This window comes from Hevea brasiliensis, chromosome 7, assembly GCF_030052815.1.
Source record: "Hevea brasiliensis isolate MT/VB/25A 57/8 chromosome 7, ASM3005281v1, whole genome shotgun sequence".
NCBI lineage: Eukaryota > Viridiplantae > Streptophyta > Magnoliopsida > Malpighiales > Euphorbiaceae > Hevea > Hevea brasiliensis.
Window position 1 is genome coordinate 9,061,788 of NC_079499.1, and position 22,284 is coordinate 9,084,071.

A 22,284-nucleotide genomic window follows, 5' to 3' on the forward strand; every position below is an offset into this window, starting at 1 on the left:
TACATTCTTAAAAATTTAAAAGTTCAATATTTCTAAACTCGTCATAATTAATACAAAATTAAGGAGAATTTTATTGTTGCTACAAACTTGCAGCGACCTCCTCTTTGTCATTGCTCAACTTTCTTTTTTTATCCATTCTCTATTACTGTTTTCTAATTTTTTTTCTTTTTATTTTATTTCATAATTAAAATCGATATTTCATTTATAGGGTTTTATTAAGCTTTGATATTTAATATAGATGAAAAAAAAATTTTGTTAAAAAGTTTTATTAATTTTTATCAACTTATGTTTCTTTTCTGTAATTACATATATATATATATATATATATATATATATATATATATATATATATATATATATATATATATATATATATATGTAACTTATAAAATTTTTCATGAAATTTTAAATTATTACTTTTATAATAATGTATTTGTTTGAATTATTAACTAATAAAATTTTTAAGTTAATAAAATTAAGAAGTTGACATAATGAGAAAAATAAAATTATTGATACATCTTTTATGAAAAAGGGTTCTGAAGATTTAGAAGGTATTATTTCAACTCTAATTGAAAGTATCACTTATTTTTTTGAAAGAAAAAAAAAATTACAAATCACTTCCTAATGTCAGTTTTTGCCTACGCCACTGTTAATACTTCTTCTTTTTCTTTTTCTTCTTCTTATTTTATAAGAAAGTCATGTCGGAGATCAATGAGTTAACAGAGAATTGCGAGACTTGCATTTATTTAAATGCATGAATAAAATTTATTACTTTTCAATAAGGAAGCTAATAACAAGTTGTATCTCCAATGCCATTGATCACAGCTCATTGATCTCTTCACTTATGAGTCTCCACCCAAGTGCATAAGCAAATTCCTTGGCCTGTTCTGCAGTTTTGGCTCCTGGGATTCAAACTACATTCTCCTGTGCATGCTATTAGCCAGTTCAAGGCCAACTGTATAAAGAAATGTAGCTGACACAAAGTAATGGTATTTTCTCTATACAATGTGAGTCCTGCTTACATAGGCTTGAAGCAGCAAATATTGGTGCTTTTGAAGCAACGCATGTTTGAAGGAAACACAAATATTGGTGCTTAAAGTTCTATATAATTGAGTAGAAGAGTGAGGGGTGGGTATGAAATGGAAATTTGTATTTCTTTCCAGCTTAGTAAGCTTGGGAGCAGTTTGTATACTGCTGGGGTGTGAGGGATTAGTTTGTATCTTGTTCCACCTGGATCCTTTGGGTTCTTTGAATAGAATTCTCTTCTTCATCCTGCTACCATTTCTTGTTCTGTTTTCATTAGTTAAATTACTGTTTTGTGATTCCTTACTCCATCAGGGATGCTATATTTTTACATGTTTAATAGGAAATCCAAGTTTAAAATAAAGTGAATATCAGCATTTTTGACTAATAATATAAATGGATACTAAAATCATAACAATTCCAAAATAACATAAAAGGATTACTAAAATTTTTCCAATTTCCCCAAATTTGCAGTCGACGGAGGAAAAAGGGGTAATAATTGGGGATGAGAAAGCAAACAAATTAGAACTTAATTATAAAGCTTCCTTTTATGGACACGACTACATTAGTACGAATGTTGTAAATACAACAGTTTAATTATAATCACTTATTATGGTGGGATCTACGTGGGACCTACTATAATCAACGATTATAATGAAACCATTATATATACATAAGTTTTATTGAATAATTTTTCTAACTCCTATCGACAAATATCTTAGTTGGCATCCAAGGAGCCGGGCAGATCCATCCACATCCTTCATATCCACTGAACTTTGTTTGCTGCTTTGATCGAGCTGAACCAATGGCTAGCTACAGAGGAAGATGAAAGAAGCTGAGAAGAAGAAGATTATGATGAGAACCCATACGTGATTCCTCTCTTCCACTCTCCAATGCCTCGGTGCTTTCTCCATAGATAAGTTGAAAAAGTTAAAAGTCTACTAAATTGAACTTTCTAATAAGTATAAGGAGGTAATTGAGCTAATTATCCTGTTTGAAAATTCTTCCAAGGGATTTTTTTTTTGTAAAGTATTTGGTTTTAACCCACGGTTGGGGCCATATTAAATGCATGGAAAATGGCCAACATGTGTGTGTCAAAGCAAACCTAGCTAAGCTTACCTTTCAAGTGAAGAAAGCTACTGCTGAGTTGGAGTGGGATCACAGCCACAGAGACATGCCAGATTCTACACCCTATAAAGCATAGTGTTAGCAGGACGAGAACTAGGCCTTGTGTTGGATAGAACTTTACAAGTTATCGTTTAATTAATTAAGCTGAAAATTGATTTAGAATTTAGGAAAAACAGTCAACAAAATCATGTACTTTTTAAATTTTTATAATTCTATCTTATATTATAAAAATTACCCATTAAAATCTAAATTTTTTAACACTTATCAATTCTATCACACCGAAAAACTGTTATTTTATATGTAATATAAGAACTACGTAAAAATGCAACTTTAATAATAAGCGTACTTTTATATTAGTATACTTAAATAATATATTTTTTACCTTAAAATACATATTCTCAATCTCTTCAAATGCCATAAACGGTTTCATTCGTTAATATTAAAGAATTGTTAAAATGCATACTTGTCAAATATATATTAATATAAGATACTTATATTTAATTAAATATATATAGATTTTTTTATTTCTTTCAAAGGTATATCTTTCTCTTCTATATTGACTGCAACTATATCATGCTTACATTGTGTTTTACGTGGCTTTTTTGTTAATAATATAATAATTTTCTTAATGGTAGATAGAATTAGTAAAAATTAAAAAGTTCAAAATTTAATTGGTAATTTTTATAATATAAAATAAAATTATAAAAAATTTAAAAATATAAGATTTTTTTTAGCAGTTATCCCTAGAATTTATTACAAATTATTTTGAATTTTTCAGCTTAATTTAATCCAATAAGTTGATAATGAAAATAAACATTAATTTCCATATATTATAAAAATTTGGGTTTAGTTGAGCGTTGGCAAAAACTTCACAGCCAAGCTCTTTCTTACTCTCACATGACACTTTTAATCGCTAATAGTGCAGGCCAATTTGGGCTTGAAGTCCATGGGCGCTAGCCCAGTTAACGTCTGAAATCTAAACGCTCTTTTATTATTATTATTATTATTATTATTATTACATTAAAGTAAAATTATTTTATTATATAAAATAAAATAATTAATTAAAAAATTTATTAATTAAAAAAATAAAATCGAAATTTTAAAAATTGACTTATGAGTTTTATTATCAAGATTTGGCTTACATAATTTATATACATTGAATTTAAATTAATTATCAATATTTATTAATAATTTAAAATTAAAAAGCACACTATTATATATATGCAGATAAATACAAAAATAATTCACTAAATTTATGAAAATAATAATTAAAATATACAAATAATAAAATTATATGTATAAATACTTGTATGACTAAAAATTAATTTAAAAGAGAGATTTTATTTATTTATATTTATTATATAATAAATAACAAAATAAAAGGAAAGGACAACACCAAAAATATTAAGAGTAGTCATTTTGTATATAAAAAAATAGCCATTTTTTATAAAAATTATTCATTTTTAATCAACTCCAGATTCCTTTAATTAACGTTAAGGATTTTGTTTTTCTTTTTTACATTTAATTATTATTTTTTTTTAATTTTTAAATGTAAAATTTTGAATTTAAAAATTAATTCCACCAAATTTTGTGAATTCATTCGTTCCATACGGGTTGAAGAACTATCCTCATGTCTCTTCACCCCAATATAAGCTCTAGCCTAAGGATTTCTAAACATCGCTAGAAAATGACTACGCTTATGGAGATCTCTTCACAAAACCCTACAAAACCACTTTTCCGACCAAAACGGTGTCGTACAGGCACAGCTACCGGCGTTTTCTTCGATTCTCGGCCAGGACAAATTTCAAACTCCTAAATTGAGGGTCTGCTGTATCGCTTTATTATTTAGCTATTCATTTCTTCGTTTTATTTTTCAGTTGAATTAATTTTGCATAAAATCACCTTGAAGATGTCCACTCCGCCGTTGAATATTTGCATTTGATTCAGGCCACATTACAACAATCCCAAACTTAAATATTTGTATAGTTTGATCACAAACTAAATCCTTAAATTACAAAGCACTTCATGAAAATTAAAAAAAAAATAGCAATAACTTGGAAAGCTGGACATGGAGAATTGACCATGGATATATGTCAGCTTTCAATTTGCCATATATATATATATATATATATATATATATATATATATTTTTTTTTTTTTTTTTCTTTTATCTTATTCTCTTATTCATGGGCTACGTACTAACCCTTGTGACACGGAGCATGGACTGGAGAGACATATTTGTCACATGATTGAGCAAGTATCACAGTCTTTGGAGCAGTACTTGGGATATTCCTCCACACGCATATACATAGGACGACGGCATGGTCCGCATGGACATGGCATGCAGCACCCACATTGCCCACACACTGGCCCGGGCGGCTTAGGCTTATCTTTGGCTGGGGGTTCAGGTGGTTTTGGTGGTGGCTTCTTGATCTCCTCTACACTTACCAGCGTTGCAAACTCCTTTCGTTTTTCCAGACAGGAAGTTTTAGTAGCAAATCTCTTTCTTAGACAATTTATTAGGTCAGCAGGATCCACTCCAATTCCTTTCACCTCCATTTGGTCATCTTTCGAAATCGCAACAGATGCAACACCTTAATTATCACACATATGATCGTTAATCAACAACAATTAGCTACTAATTAAATAGATTTTTTCACCATTTATATATAAATATAAATAAAAATTAAGATTTCATATGATGTTTACCTGTGAAGCTAACTGCAGTTTGCATGGCCTTGGAGCGGGATTTCTGGTCAGGCATAGAAATCTTGATTACTATTTTTTGCTGCAGCATCACAAGAAAATAACTTCAACTTAGATAATTTATTTGCAATAAATTAATTAAGTTATATGTGTGCTGTATTATGTATATATATATGGTTGCCGTTGAATGTATACCTCCATGGTCTTTGTTCCTCGGAAAGAAATACACCAGGCCTCTATTCTAAATTAATGGAGATGGTGGACTGAGGCTGAAGGGTTTTGAAGTAGTGACCTTATGGGGTGTGTTGTGTTACTTATATACACACACACCCACTCTCTTAAGTAATGGTTGAGGGTTTTTAATTTCTATATATACTATTATCAATGAGAATTATAAGATTTTGATTGATTAAAATCTAATAAAATTTAATCTTTAAAAATTGGTACATAATTCAATATAAAATGTTATTAATTAAATTATATTAAAAAATTATAATTATATAATTAATTATTAAAAATTTAAAACATACTGATAATAAGTATTATCAGTAAATATAGAGTGATTTAAAATTTTAATAATACTTTCATACTAAATTACAGCACTATTATACATAATATTTTATTACCTTTTCATTAATTCACTCATTTTTAAACATTATTATTATTTTTTTATTATAACTCTTCTTATCATTCTCTCTCCTTATCCCTTCTTATCCTTTTATTATTTACTCTTTTCTCACTCATCCAAATAGACCCTAAAAAATACCTAGAAACGTGAACTAGAATTTTTAACAATGGCACCATCTTCACTTGTCCACATCCATTTCTCTTGGTAATAGTCATCCAAGGGCCATATAATGCGGCCTCCCCCTTTCCGTGATTAACATCCTAATTACCAACTTGCTCCACATAGTCAAGATTTGAAGCTTTCTCGTATGTGGACAAAATGAACCCACGTGACCAAAACAATTACATGCCTATTTGGCAATAAAATTGAAGAGTCAAAATTGTTTTTTTTTTTTTTAAATACAATTTTAAATATTATTGGGAAATAATTTTAAAAAATTATTTTATTATTTTAATATTTTTATAATTAAAATATATCAAATTTAATTTTAAATTAATTTTTACTATTCTTTAATTTTTATATTTTAAAAAATATTTTTTTAAATAATAATTTTAATAATAATACTAAATAAAATTATAATTATAATAAATATTGAGAGTACTCTCATATCCAATCAACTGCTCCCTTCATTGATCAAGTGTCTAGAAAAGAAAAAAAAAAGCACTTAATATGTCACATCTAAATTGGTTGTCAAGTGAAGGCCTATTAACCTAGATTTGAATTGACGTGTACATATTAAATTTTTATCAATATTTATCTATTTAACAAAAATTAATTAGGGAAATGTGTATAAGCTTTAATATTATAAAACCCTAAAAAAAATTATATATATATATATATATATATATATATATATATATATATTCTTTCATAATTTAACTTGATATTTTATTTACCTAATAAATTGAGATTCAAATTCCAATCTTCCAATTTTTCTACAGAATTAAATAACCAGTGACTTTAGAGTGGAGGCAGATCGACCAAGTAAATACTTTTCCTAAGTTCATTAATTTCTGGGGTGCATAGAGAGAGACTAAACAGACATGTCTGATGTGACGTCTTCAATCTTCGAATTTCGCTTTCCCGTCGAGGGCCAGACCAGTAGTTAAGGAGCTTGGAGCTTCCCACCCATTAGTTAAGAACGCAACTTTAATAATGAGCAGTATTTTTTATATTAATATATTAAAATAATATTTTTTTATTTTAAAATATATATTGTCAATCTCTTCAAATATTATAAACCGTTTCATTTATTAATATTAAAGAATTGTTGTTAATATTAAAGAACTATTAAAATGCATACTTGTCAAATATATATTAATATAAGATACTTATATTTAATTAAATATATTTTTTTTATTTCTTTCAAAGGTATATCTTTTTCTTCTCTATTGACTGCAACTATATCATGCTTACATAGCATTTTACCAATGCTGGGATGTAACTCGTGTGTCCGGTCACTCCGATTAGAGATACTAAACAATTACCCCCTGTGCTGAACAGAATGGGTTGACCCGACGTCCACAATTTCCTCCAGTAGTTGTCGTGGCTGTTGAAGCTTAGAATCCGCTCTTGCCACTGTAGCTCGTCCTTTGGGCTGATTACTAATCTGGTCATTTTCTCAATAAGAGGCTAGTCTGGGTACCAAGTTAACCCCTTTGTCTCTATAGGGCACATGTGACTGATGATCCAGAGGTGCAATAATTGAGAACAGCACTTAATGGATCCCCTGCCTTGTTGTCTACAGTAAGTAAGAGTCAATAGAGTCTCTGCAAGGATTGCCGGTATTGGGTTGACCTTCTGCTTCTCTACTGCCCAGAATATCTCCGTGACACTGCAGGTTATAATTCCCAAAGGCCCAGGGAATAAGATCAGGCCATAGATCCCTAAAGCTAGTGCTAATGAAGCTTGCTCCCATTGTTCATCTCGGATGTACAGGTCCAACTGCTTCTTAAGGTAGGTCCAATACCACCCGTGTGTGTTCCCTTTGATAGTTTCTCTTACCTTTGCTTCTTCCGGGGGAATCCCCAATATATGTGCGAACCGTTTCCAAGTCTGCCTATGCTCGAGGTGTAAGTAGATCCGATTCTGTGCCACATAAGGAATTTCTAGCAGCGCCTGATATTCTTCCTTAGTGGGGGTCGTATCGATGTCGTTGATGGAGAACACTCCATACCTGGGATTCCAAATTGACAGCATGGCTTTTAGTGCCGGAACTTGGATTTTGACCCGTATCAAGGTCGCAATCCTTTCGTATTTTTCCTCGAACTTTGCCTTAACGTGATCGGAAAGCGACCTCCAACTACAAAATAGACCCTCGACTCCTGTCATTCTGACCTCGACTTTGTTTAGGTCTAATGGAGGTAACAGGCTAGTATCTGCCTTGGTGACATCACTTTGCAGGGGCACTGAACTATGAGGCGGTCCGGACCACGATTTAGCATTATGTTCTGGTCTAGGAACTTCTTTCGCCGACTGACTCGAGGATGCCATGTTAAAATTGATGTTTATTCTTTTACAGATCCTAATTCTGTGATGCCTGTGGAGAAAAACTTGTTAGTAAGATAAATTCAGGTAATTTTGAATTATACTGTTGGCGGGGTGATACCTACACATTTATCAAAGTAGGAAAAAGTGTAGATCCTCCTAACGGTATGATTCAAAATTGCCCTTAAGAATAACACACAAACAGAGTAGGGTGAGAGCAAGTATGTCCCCTTTGTCCTAAAATAGGGAAAATCCTAGTACCGGGTAAGTGCTATCTAATCGAATAGTTCTATCTTATGAGGTAGCTTACTACGGCTTCCGGCTACTGTGATAGTTTAACTCAAGGTCTAATTTTCTAAAAGCTACAGGTTCCCAAATTGCCCTTTCTATAAACAGTAGAGCCCCATTCTATCACCATGATACTAACGGGAGAGTTCCACGGGTATCACAGCAAATAGAACGAGTTTCAATCTGAGCAAAAGCCTTCACGGATACTAACGGGGTAAAACCCACGGGTACCGCTACATGACTCTCTCCTACTTTCCTAAAGGGTGAGAAAGCCCGGGTATAGGGCTGAAATGTGTGAGGATATTGTGTAAGTACTCATTGTGTGAAGGGACATATTTACCTCTTCCCTTCATGGGGGAGTTTTTTTTGCATTTTTTGTTTTGACAAGAGTTGTTGTGGGGAATAAAACAAGCAAAAATGGTTAGAATAATAACAAATTGATATATCAAGACTTTCGAATTTTGCGAATAAACCCCCCCACCCTAATTACGATTTCAATTTATAAGAGCATAAAACTAAATCTATTCTTGGACCTCTAAACGACGAGTTAAATAAGAAGTCCCCAGTGGAGTTGCCAAGCTGTCGCAAGGTGTTTTGCGATCACCTTGACCAAAGCTCTTCACTGAAGTGGGAAAAGTGAGGAGTCGCCACTTTAATTTTGAGGGAAATTAAAGAAAACCATTCGTGAAAATAAATTAAAAGAAGCCACTTCAAAAACAGAGATTCTAGGTTCGGAGTCCATATACGGGCAGGGAAGGTGTTAGGCACCCCGCCTCGTCCCTCAATGAGGGTAAACAGATTTAGTGTTATGCACTTTCATAAATTAAAAAGGTAATTAGGGGATTGGGATAGTGATGATGTTAATCCTTTGTGCAAAAATAAGGAATATTTGATATTCCACTCGTTTTGGGTTGCCCAAGAACACGAGTTCATGAGATGGCCCTTTAGTGAATAGGTGTTCGAATTAAAATAGCCTTGTGTATTGGAGTTGTGTTGTTAAATTTGAATTTTGTTAAGAGAGCTCGGGGTGGAGCGTCTCTCGATCCCTAGGTATGTTTTAAAAATTTTAAGCTGGAGATTTCGGATAAGAACTTTCCTCCGGTCTCCTCATATTTGATTTAAACGAGCATCAAGTAAGAACTCTCCCCCGATCTCTTAAAGTGTTTGGTTTAAAATTTGATAAAGGATCTCGGATAAGAACTCTCCTACGATCTCCGTGTTTTTTATTTGAATGAGGATCGGGTAAGAACTCTCTCCCAACCTCTTAAAGTGTTTGGTTTAAAATTTTAATGGAAGTATCTCGGATAAGAACTCTCCTCTGATCTCTGTGTTTTTTATTTGAATGAGGATCATGTAAGAACTCTCCCCCGACCTCTTAAAGTGTTTGGTTAAAGATCGAGCTCTTCACCGATCTCGTATATGACTTTCTTGTCCGAACTCTTTGGCTGGCTACATCTGATATCTTTTGGTTACTAGTTTGGGGTCCTATCTCGATCCCCGCTTTATTATGCTATTTCCTAGACTCGCTTAGTAGCCCGACCTCATGACTTTTCTCCTGATTCCCTATTCATTCTTTGATTATTTTACTTATTTCAAAAGGCACTATCACGTTAGGATATTGCCACCAACACTTTGCTAAATTACCTAGAAGTTACTCATAACCGGAACACCTATATTCGAAGGAAATAAAAACTAAGAACAAATAAATAACGTGAACTGGAGAATAGAAAACGTAAACTGAAGAGAGTAATTATCAGCCTGAAGGATCCACATGGAGATTTTTAGTATAACTGAACTTAATAAGAATTTTGAGAATAAAAACAGAGAACGTAAACGCGAGCGTTCGGTAAGGTGATAGTCTAGATACTTACTTGTGTGAGGTCGAGGTTATCAAACTAACTTTGGAGATCACAAATATTGTTACATTGAAGGCTGATGGTTCCGGGACCAATGCTTACTTTGAGATTGTGAGAACCAGGTAGAAATGCAGTTAAGTCGAAGCTACGGCTACCTGGTCAGAATGAGGTCAAGCTGACAGAAGAATATATAGGTGATGGGGTGATGAAGACAAGACTGAACGGAAATGGTATAGCAGAGTGATGAACAAACTGAAAATGAAGGATTTCAGGGTTCGAAAACTCTATCAATGGAGACACTCGAGAAAACTAGTTTCTGAAGTTTCTCAATTTTTATGCAAGCTTAGAATGGCAAAGCAGCAAGACTGAATTAAATTTCAGAGCCTTTCCACTATAATCACCACCACCTTTTTTTTGTCCGTCCTCTCTACAGTATCGCATGCAGGTATTTATAGGGAATGGGTGCTCCTCATGAAAGGTTAGGATCTCTCTTGTGGAGATGGAAGGTCTGGATTTCAAAGAACATGATCCGATGTCTGAGAATTAAAGAGAATCAAAATTAATGGCTGGGATCCTATCCAGAATATCCGTCCTTTCTCTTCCTAATCCAACGGCTCAGGATCCTACCTTACAAGTGATGTGGCCCAACCGCAAGTGCACGGGTCGTACAAGTAATATAGAAAAGATATCGTTCCCACGAGGAGTTGTGTTAATGATTGAATTTTTGATATAAAAGTTCTAACTAATTTGGACTATTTTTGAAATTAAAGTAATAAATTGATGGGTATTGGAGTATGAAATCTATATGTGCAAAATTAATAATCTATCCAACAATGTATTAATTAAACTAAAATTGCATCAAATTGAAATAAGCAAGTTCAAATATGGCAAGATTTAAATTGGCAAGCAATTAAATTCAATTGAAAATTAACAATGGTAAAAAGGCGATTCCGGAGTTCGGGATTTCATATTCGAGCTATTTTGGGATTTTTAAATTGGTTATCCAATCTTGTGGAGCTTACGGGTTTTAAGGAGATTAATTCTTAAATCCTTTGAATACCCTTTTGAGTGAGACAAAGAGTGCCTTAATCAATCTAATTCTACTTTCGTGGAGTTAGAGTTAATTAAGACCCATTAGGTTCTTTAATTAATCTGTGAATCATCTTAATCCTTAGCCTATTTCTAGGTCTAAGTTAATTAAGTCTAATTTCTTGATTATCTATCACAGGGCCTTCTCCTTTCGGTGCCTCAACCATGGATTAAGAACATCACTTAATGGGATCCTACACTAAGCATGTCATTAAGCACACAAGAAATGACTAAAACTCATTAAGACCACAAAATATGGATTACCCAATCAAAATCCACAAAATTTCTCAAATATTACAACCCTTACTCCAGAATCTAAGTAAAACTACTCACTATCCATAATGATTACAAGATAATCTGAGTTTATATGAAAATAAGCTTTAATCTAAGCTAAGAAAGAAGAAACTAAATACTAGAAATGTAGGAAAAATGTAAGGAAAGAAAGAAATCTGCAAATCTTGGTTGAAAATGGTGTGGAAGGTGAAAATGACTCTTCAGCTGCTGCCTCCCCTCTTTCTTTCCTTTTCTGCTCCTTTTTCTTCCTCTACTTAAAATGGGAAATGAGGCTATTTATAGCATTTTCTGACATGGAGCCCTAAAATGGTGTGTTCTAGGAGGAATTTTCTGAGGGAATCTTCTGCCAGCTCATTAATTAAACCTTTGTGGGACTGCATAAGTGGACTGCATAAGTTATGCAGTCCCTTATGCAGTTTTCGACTGGTTTCTGGTTCACTTATGCAAAACTGCATGACTTGGTGCATAGGTTATGCATAATTCCGTGAGAGTGCATAAGAGAGGCGTGAATGTGCATAAGCTATGCAGTCTCCTTATGCACATTTCGGCAGGTATTGGAACAATAATTTTTCTCCTTATGCAGATCCGCATAGCTTATGCGGCAAGTTATGCACAATTTGGTCAATGCATATTTCAGCTTGAAAACTTATTTTTGACATCTTTGGCTGTAGAAGGCACTCCTCAATGGCAAAATTTCTTTTCAGTCCTTCAAAAACACCATTTTTCCTACAAAACAAAGTAAAAATTACAAATTAATCCAAAATTGACAATTATGAAAAACTAACTAAATAACTAATGAAATTAGCTAAAAATAACTAATAATAAAATAAAATGGCTATGAAATTAGATCTAAATGACTATGCAAAATGTATGCATCAAATACCCCCAAACTCAAGCTTTTGCTTGTCCTCAAGCAAACTTTAAAATGTGATACAAAATTTTTAGGGGTGCCTTATCCAAAGAGCTATGAAAATCACCTATTAAAGTAACTTAACACACCTTCAGCCATACCAGCAATCCATATACCCATCCTTCAAAATGCAAAGGATCTAATGCTTATCCAAGCTTTCACCGCTTAGCCATCAAGTCAATTATCGTTCAAAATCCCCAAACCAACCAATCAAAAGAGAGAGTCATGCTCAAAAGGAATTCTAGGACAATCAATAACCAAAGTGTCTCTATATAGAGTGATGGAATTAAATGAATGAATGGATAATTTTCCAATCCCATAGGCAAATTCCCTACTCCTATCTCCACTAATGTAGCAAGTACTATCAAGAGATCAAAGGTCTTTTTAGGGATGTAATGGGGCTATGGGGTTCAAAATGAGGCTAAGAAGGAAAATGGGTAAAAAGGGTTCAAAGCATGAGAATATTTTCAATTTTTGAAACATAAGGTACACTTCTTATTTTATTATATTTTTTTTTCTTTTTTTTATATATACGGGGGAGAGAAATACATAATGAGGATTGTCAAGAGCTAGCATAGTTTACAAAACACATAAAAAAGGAGGGACATTTTGATTCATTTTCTTTTGATAATTGTCCCTAAAATTTGCCACCCCCAAACTCATTTCTTTTAATACTTTGGGTGGATTTCTTTCATTTTGAATGACAATGGTGAAAAGCACATATACTAGCATTTTTACAAGATGACAAGTAATTCTACTCCCTTTTATTGTATTTTTTTTTCTTTATATATATATATATATATATATATGTACCTAATGTTGTAAATAATTATTCTCATGAAAAGGGTTGGAGTGTTTGGTTCATTGCTAGGTAACAATAAGGATTTCAAGAAAAATTAGGGATAAAAAGGCTCAAAGGGGTTTGCAAGGGTAAATTTTAATTGGGAAAAAGGGCCAAAGGTTTAAAATGAGAAGGTTTTAAATCAAAGAATGCCTAATCATCTCTCTCTTCAAGTACAAGCTGGTATTTCGCCTTGAAAGGTTTAGAAAATTTGTTCTAGGATTGGTGAGACATCATTTGACTACCTTATATCCAATAATTCCCTCTAAACACTTCCGTCTCCAAATGACTAGTTGGGTGGCTTTTTGGCTAAGAAGATATAGGCAAGGGATAGACACTTCAAAACCTTGCACCTCTTAGGAAACTTTTAATCCATAAACCCAACTAAAGGTAAGTCAAATCACTCTCATAGGCAACTTTTCAATACTCAAGGGATTTAGCAAAAGATTTTAATGCATGATGTATAATTTCTAAAAATGAGTAATGCATTAACTAAATGGAGGAAATCTATTCGTCTATTTGTGTGCAATGTGTACAATTCTAAGTGGTGTATAATGTGTGTGTAAATGTGTAATGTATATGTATGTATGGATGTATATGTAAAATATTTACAGTATATGTAAATGGAATGGGATGAGATGCTCTTATACTCAAAATGTGAAAAATGAAACAAAAATCAAAATGTGCACCCCCAAACTCAAAATTGGACATTGTCCTCAATGTCTCAAGCAATGCATTATCAAAACTCAAAGCAAATAGTAATTACCAGGAATTGTGAAATGTTAAGAGCAAAAAGAAAAGGTTACCTGGTATAGAGCAGATGAGAAGTCAAGAGATAATGGGAATGCATAAGAAGCTGCACAGGTTATGCAAAATAAAGTGTTATCCAGAACAGGTGCATAAGTAGGGTGCATAAGCCGTGCGGTTCTGCATGAGTGGCAATAAGGACTGCACAGGCTATGCAAAACATTTGCATGAGGGGATTCACAGCCTATGCAGTTCTGCATGAGTGGCATAGAGGACTGCACAGGCTATGCAAAATATTGGCATAAGGGAATTCACAGGCTGTGCAGTATATTCAAAAGCTGCTGCATGATGATTAGCAAGGAAAAATGTACAACCAGCAGTAGAAGCATGCAAATATACAATATAAGGACAATTATGCACAAAAGGGCAGTAAAGGCAGTGAAAATCAATGAAAAACTAATGTAATGTCCATCCAATAGAACTTTAAGAAAAACAGAATTCAAAACAAACTAATTCAAAACAAACTAATTCAAAACAAACTAACAGAATTCAAAACAAATTATAATTGTTTGAACATATGTACAAAGAAAAAGTCCTACAAGTTTGAACAAAAGTAAAACAAAAACTAATCTAGTTCTATTGTTTTGCCCTTGTCCATAGATGTTGCTAAGGGGCTGGTTGCATCTGGCTGCTGTCGAAATGATGGTGCTGGAGGAGGTGATGGAGGTGGAGGTGGCATTCCCAGAAAAATCATGAGTTTCTTCATCATCTCGTTCAATTCTTTCTGCTTGTCCCTGGTTTCCATGACAAGGTCAAATAGGTGATCATGACGATCCTTGAGGGTATCAAGACCAGTGTCAAGCTTCCTATCCACAAAGTATATATCATCACTAAGCCTTTCAAGATAGGTGAATAAGGCTTTAGTGTTGAATGCAGGAGGGGCTGTGGATGAGGAGGTTCAGCTGTAGGAGGTGTGGGCTGAGCAGAAGCTACTGGGATCTCCTGTGTAGATTGAGGGGTTGGGGTAGGTTCAGTAGAGTGTTGTGGGACTGATTGGACAGGTTGGGCTTCTGGTTGTGCAGTGGGTTCAGTTTCTGCTGCTGGTTGTGCAATGTCAGAATGTGGCAAACTGAACCCTATTTTGGATAGGTGTGCAGCATCAAAATATAAGGTGTCCACAAGTGCTGGTATTGGGTGCTCTTCAGGATTAAAACCAAAATGCTTGGATTTGGTGGCAATATGCAACACATGTTCACAAAAGAAATAACCAGGAGAAACCTTGACCTTGTGAAAAGCACACCATAACATGAATAATTCAGATTTCCCCACAGCACCAGAACTAGTCTCTCTGCCCAAAATAGTGCTAGTAATCAGTCTATGAATAAACCTAAGTGCAGGGTCAAGTATTTGAGAGGTTTTGATGCCACTTGTGAGAAAAGTCTGAGGTTGGTTTGTGATAATTCTCCAAAATTGAGCAGCATTCCAAATACCCTTGTTTGCTACCTCTACCCCTGTATATGGCACTCTAAATAGCCCATCAATTGCAAAACCAAGAATGCTATGAAATTGATCCAATGATAACTCTCTATTTTGCCCCAAACATCTAAATTTCATAGTTGGCTTAAAATCTACATCATGCAATTTCAGGGTGGCAGAGAATGAGGAAATAAATTCCAAAACTAAAGCTGGGTAAACAATTTCTTGCTTGTGCACAAATTCCATCCAACCCATACCATCAAGATAGGCAACCACATTGTCAAATAAACCAAGTGACTGGAGAGAGTCCACAGAAATATACCTAGTGGGTTGCACCTTCCTTTCCTTAAGTCGTTTAAATGTTGCTTTGTGAGTTGCATCAGGAAGGGACCAAGGTAGTTTTGAGACCTGTGAGGTTGCTGACAATTGCTTTTTGCTGGAAGAGGGTGTGGAGGCTGAAGTTTTTGGCTTTTTGGGTGGAGGCTCTGACCTTGGGGTGGTGGGTGGTTCTTTACGCTTTGAGAGAGGAGGTGCAGAGGCCATGGGTCGGGTGGATTTTGACCTAATTTTTAGTTTATACGTGGCTGTGGAGGGTGGTGGGGGTGTCTCTTGTGGAGGGGAATTAGGGTTAGGAGGTCGCATTGACAATGGCGAGACCTCGAGAGGAGAAGCTGGAGGAGAGTGAGGAGGCGACTCCATGGTTCCTGATGGTGAGGATGGAGGAGATGAGGGCGGAAATAAAAAATGTAGGGAGAAATTAGGGTTTATGCGGTGGAAATGTGAGTGGAGAAGAATAAGAGGGAAAATGTCGGGAGAAATGGAGGTGGAAGGACGGTCGTGAATAGAAGAGTCGGGAAGTGAAGGTGGGAAAATTTGTTGCCGAAAAGAAATTTGATTTGAACAGGGTTTGTGTAAAAACTGCATAAGTGAAAAGTGAGTTGTGCATAACCTATGCACTCTCTTATGCATGTTTAGGTTGGTGATAAAAAGGTGTGAAAAACTGATTATGCAGGAGTGCATAGCTTATGCACTAACTTATGCAAGTTTCGACTTGTTTTGGACTTCAGAGAAATAGCTCATGCAAAAGTGCATAAGTCATGCACTGTCCTTATGCACTGTTCGGCAAGTTTTGACCTTCAAGGAGAGTGGTCATGCGGAAGTGCATAAGCTATGCACTCTGCTTATGCACTTTTCGGCAAGTTTTGGGATTTTGGGTTGGTGGTCATGCAGTAGTGCATAAGTCATGCACTCTGCTTATGCACCTCTCGGCAAGTTTTGGATTTCAGAGTTTCTGGTTATGCAGAAGTGCATAAGTCATGCACCCTCCTTATGCAGACTTCGACAGAGAGAGAAAATGTAGAATTTGAAGTCATGCAAATGTGCATAAGTCATGCACACACTTATGCAAGTCTCGGTAGGTATGAAATTTGACAAAAATGTGGCTATGCACTACCTTATGCAGTTTGCAACATAGATGAAAATGGCAAGAATTGTGGTTATGCAGGATTGCATAAGCTATGCAGTTGCTTATACACAATTCAATAATATTGAGATTGCAATGGAAAATGATTTGCAAGTGTGAAAAATACCCTAGAATGAAGAAATATAATTCTATTAAGCATAAATCATGAGAAATTATCACCAAAAACACATCAATATATACAAAATCCATCAAAATTACATCACACATGCTTGTAAAAGTGAATCCTGCATAAAAGGCATTTGTGACCCATGCTATTTTGACTCAAATTCTGCAAATCAACATTTAGCACATTAAAACTTAATAAAATTTGCATAAAGTTGCATTTATCTACAAATGATGAACTCCCCAAGTCATGCCAAGAAAATGCAGCATGTCCATCTTAAATCTCACACCCCAAATAAACTCAAAACTACAAAGATGACCCACTTACCACCATATTAACATTAAAAGCACAAATATTTAAAAGTTACACACCCAACCTCACCAAGAACATAAGTAATCTGCTGCAGACACCCTCTTTGCTGCAAAATGTCATTTTTCCTCTGCATAAACCAGATAGCAGCTCCTGCACAGGTTATGCAGCAAAAACCAATCAGTTTTTGGGAGTGTTGAAGAATAAAATATCAGTTAAGGGTTACTCCCCAACAGTTCACCAGCCTTTCTTCATTGAAATACATCTACAAGGGACAAAATTCAACAATGTCAAAAATTGAATTTGGGGAGATTCAAGATAAAAACAAAAGTAATGAAAGTAAAAGTAAATCAGCAAAAGCAAAATAAAAGGACTTGGGATGCCTCCCAAGAAGGCTAATTTATAGTCCTTAGCTGGACTTTTCATGAATTTCACTGAAAAGAGGTGAGGGATTGGAGAGCTTGTAACAGCTTGCTCCCTTTATTGGGTCTCCAGTTATGTAATGCTTCAATCTATGCCCATTGACCTTAAAATTCCCAGATTTTTCACTCCAAATTTCAATTGCTCCATAAGGGAAAACCTTAGAAACTCTATATGGACCAGTCCACCTTGATTTAAGTTTTCCAGGGAACAATTTCAATCTTGAGTTGAACAATAAAACTGAATCACCCTCTTTGAAATCCTTTTTCCTAAGATGCTTATCATGCCAAACTTTGGTTCTTTCTTTGTGTATACGAGCATTTTCATAAGCATCCATCCTCAGTTCTTCAAGCTCATTAAGTTGCAATAGTCTCTTTTCACCAGCTTGCTTAAGATCAAAATTCAAGGTCTGAATGGCCCAATATGCTCTATGTTCTAGCTCCACAGGTAAATGACAAGACTTACCATACACCAACCTAAATGGAGTAGTTCCTATAGGGGTTTTATAAGCAGTCCTATATGCCCATAAAGCATCATCTAGTTTGATAGACCAATCTTTCCGAGAATTGTTCACTGTTTTCTCCAAGATATGTTTTAGCTCTCTGTTAGAAATTTCAACTTGTCCTGAAGTTTGAGGGTGGTATGGGGTAGCTATCTTGTGCACTACACCATACTTCCTCATTAAGCTATCAAATTGCTTATTACAAAAATGTGAACCACCATCACTAATTATAGCCCTAAGAGCTCCAAATCTACTTAAGACAAATTTCTTCAAGAATTTCACTACCACTCTAGCATCATTAGTTGGAGTTGCAATAGCTTCCACCCACTTTGACACATAGTCAACTCCAACTAGGATGTATCTATTACCATATGAAGGAGGAAATGGCCCCATAAAATCTATTCCCCAAACATCAAATAATTCTACTTCAAGAATATCATTTAGGGGCATTTGATCTCTTTTTGACAAATTTCCACTCCTTTGGCATTTATCACATTCCAACACAAATTTCCTCACATCCTTGAAAAGATTTGGCCAGAAGAAACCAGCTTGCAAAATTTTACTAGCTGTTTTAGAGATTCCAAAATGTCCTCCATAATCAGAAGCATAACAATGATGCATAACACTCTGTGTCTCCTCATCAGGAATACATCTCCTTATTAAACCATCACAGCATCTCCTAAAGAGTAAAGGATCATCCCATCTATAAAACTTCACCTCATGCAAAAACTTTTTCTTTTGTTGCCATGTCATACCTAGAGGTAAAACTCCACGATATAGATAATTCACAAAGTCTGCATACCAAGGTAGTTTAGCAACAAGAGAGAAAAGTTGTTCATCCAAGAAAAACTCATCAATAGGGATTTCATCCAATTCTTCATCATCCAATTTCAACCTACTAAGATTATCAGCAACTATATTTTCAGCTCCCTTCTTATCTCTAATCTCCAAATCAAACTCTTGTAGCATCAGAATCCACCTAATGAGCCTAGGTTTAGCCTCTTTTTTACGGAGCAAATACCTGATGGCTGCATGATCTGAAAATATAACCACCTTTGAGTCAATAATGTAAGGTTTGAACTTTTCCAATGCAAAGACAATTGCTAAAAATTCCTTTTAAGTCGTTGCATAATTTGTTTGAGCCTCATCCAGTGTTCTAGTAGCATAATAAATAGCATAAGCCTTTTTGTCCTTTCTTTGACCAAGAACAGCTCCAATTGCATAGTTGCTAGCATCACACATAATTTCAAAAGGTAGGCTCCAATTAGGTGGTTGCATGATTGGTGCAGTGATAAGAGCTTGCTTCAACCTGCAAAAGGCATCCAAACACTCTTGGTCAAATACAAATGGTATGTCATGACTTAACAAATTAGACAAAGGTTTGGCTATTTTAGAAAAATCCTTGATAAAGCGTCTGTAGAACCCAGCATGTCCTAGAAAACCTCGAATTCCTTTGACATTGGTAGGAGGAGCCATCTTCTCTATCACTTCAACTTTGGCTTTATCAACCTCTATTCCTCTGTTAGACACCAAATGTCCAAGCACTATCCCTTCCTGAACCATAAAATGACACTTTTCCCAGTTTAACACAAGGTCAGTATCTGCACATCGCTGCAAAACTTTAGAAAGGTTAGCCAAGCATATGTCAAATGAAGATCCATAAACAGAAAAATCGTCCATAAAAACCTCCATTATATCTTCAATGAAATCTGAGAAGATTGCCATCATGTACCTTTGAAAAGTGGCTGGTGCATTACACAACCTAAATGGCATCCTCCTATAAGCAAAGGTTCCATATGGACAAGTAAAAGTAGTTTTCTCTTGATCATTTGGATGGATAGGGATTTGAAAAAAACCTGAGTATCCATCTAAATAGCAAAAATAAGAATGCCTAGCCAGTCTTTCTAACATTTGATCAATGAAGGGAAGTGGAAAATGATCTTTTCTAGTGGCAACATTTGGTTTTCTGTAATCTATGCACATTCGCCAACTAGTCACTGTTCTGGTGGGAATTAATTCATTATTTTCATTTTTGACCACTGTCATTCCACCCTTTTTTGGGACAACATGTACTGGGCTCACCCAAGTACTGTCTGAGATAAGGTATATGATCCCTGCATCAAGCAACTTCAAAATTTCCTTTTTAACAACTTCTTTCATATTTGGGTTCAACCTCCTCTGATGTTCAATAGATGGCTTACAATTTTCTTCCAAACTGATTCTGTGCATGCAAAAGTGTGGGCTTATTCCCTTAATGTCATCTATGGTGTATCCTAAAACTTTCCTAAATTGCCTCAACACTCTTAATAACTCATCAACCTCTAATGTACTCAAATTTGCATTTACAATTACTGGATAAGTGTTATTGGTGCCAAGAAATTCATACCTGAGCTGAGAAGGAAGTTGCTTAAGTTCTACCTTAGGTGCATCTTCTTCCTTGAATGATGGTTGCTTAGATTCTACTTTTTCCTTTTGTATGAGTTGAAAAACTGGAGCAGAAATGAATGGTGGACTACCCTCTAAGTGTTGAGCATATGCAGCCACATGAGGGTTGTCATAGTCTATGCCTCCTCCATGAACCAAACAATTTTCAAGTGGATCTTCTGGATATTTCTTTCTAAAGTGTTCTTCAACCAGCTCATCAATGATATCAACTCTCAAACAAGTATCAGCTTCAGAATGATGCTTCTTCATAGTGTTATTAATATTGAAAACCAATTGCTCTTCACTAACTCTAAGAGTCAATTTTTCTCCCTTAACATCAATCAATGCTCCTACTGTAGCTAGAAAGGGTCTTCCTAAGATAATTAGAATATTAGAATCTTCCTCCATGTCCAAGATGACAAAGTCAACAGGTATATAGAACTTTCCAACCTTTAGAGGCACATTCTCCAAAATCCCTTCAGGATACTTAATTGATCTGTCAGCTAACTGAAGAGAAATGTGGGTTGGCTTTAGATCTCCCATATTGAGCTTCTCATAAATAGAGAGGGGCATGAGGCTAACACTAGCCCCTAAATCACATAAAGCTTTTATGGAACATGATTCCCCAATGTGGCATGGAATTGAAAAACTCCCTGGATCCTTGAGCTTTGGAGGAAGTTTCCTTTGGAGGATAGCACTACATTCTTCTGTCAAAGCTATAGTTTCATGGTCTTCAAGTTTCCTCTTGTTTGAGAGAATTTCTTTCAAGAATTTTGCATAAGAGGGCATTTGTGAAAGAGCATCAATAAAAGGCACATTTATGTAAAGCTTCTTCAAGACCTCTAAGAACTTCCCAAATTGCTTATCAAGCTTGGCTTTTTGAAATCTTTGTGGAAAGGGAAGTTGTGGCTTGTAAGGCTCTAGAGGTATATACTTCTCTTCCTTTTCTTCAATTTTCTCTTTATATTTTTCTACACTATCTTGTTTTTCACTCTCATCAGTCTCTTTCTCATTTTCTCTCTTCTCACTATTTTCACTCTTCTCATCATTTACAACTTTCCCACTTCTTAAAATAATAGCTTGACACTGCTCTCTTGGGTTTTCTGGTTGACTTGGAAGCTTTCCAAAAGACTTGGCACTTGAGGAAGATGCTTGTTGTGCAATCTGATTTTCTAGCATTCTGTTATGTGTCTGCATCTGTTCTAGCCTTGCTTTCATCTCTCTCATCTCCTCATCATGCTTAGTTTGGTTAGCAAGAATCTGTTGTAATAAAGCTTCAGTGGTGGAACTTTGTTCTTGCTGTTTTGGTGGAGGATTCATATTTTTCTGCTGAAAATTAGGCAATGGTTGCCTATTTTGCTGATATGGAATTCCTTGTTGCTGTTGTGGTTGAAAATTCTGATTTGGAACTTGACTTTGTTGATTTCCCCATGAAAAGTTGGGATGATTCCTCCAAGTTGGATTATAAGTTTGAGAATAAGGATTCCCCATTTGCTTGTTTCCATAATTACCAACATATGCTGCTTGTTCTCCATAGTCTACTCCACAGCTGGTAGTTCCTTCTGCATAA

The 22,284-nt window shown here is 34.9% G+C and overlaps 1 protein-coding gene across 1 annotated transcript; it reads right to left on the minus strand.

Annotated features, from left to right (window-relative positions):
* Nucleotides 1–4,315: 4,315 nt before the first annotated feature.
* Nucleotides 4,316–5,183, minus strand: LOC131181649 (heavy metal-associated isoprenylated plant protein 41-like). The gene is made up of 3 exons (XM_058150515.1): nt 5,053–5,183; nt 4,861–4,939; nt 4,316–4,745 (listed from the first exon to the last, which is right to left on the minus strand). Exons 1-3 carry the CDS (start codon nt 5,056–5,058, stop codon nt 4,393–4,395), a joined length of 438 nt encoding a protein of 145 aa, XP_058006498.1. The 5' UTR covers nt 5,059–5,183; the 3' UTR covers nt 4,316–4,392.
* Nucleotides 5,184–22,284: the final 17,101 nt, after the last annotated feature.

Coding starts and splice junctions, on each gene's coding strand:
- LOC131181649 (XM_058150515.1), bottom strand. Junction 4,746..4,860: donor AACTGCAGTTAGCTTCACAG/GTAAACATCATA, acceptor GTGATAATTAAG/GTGTTGCATCTGTTGCGATT.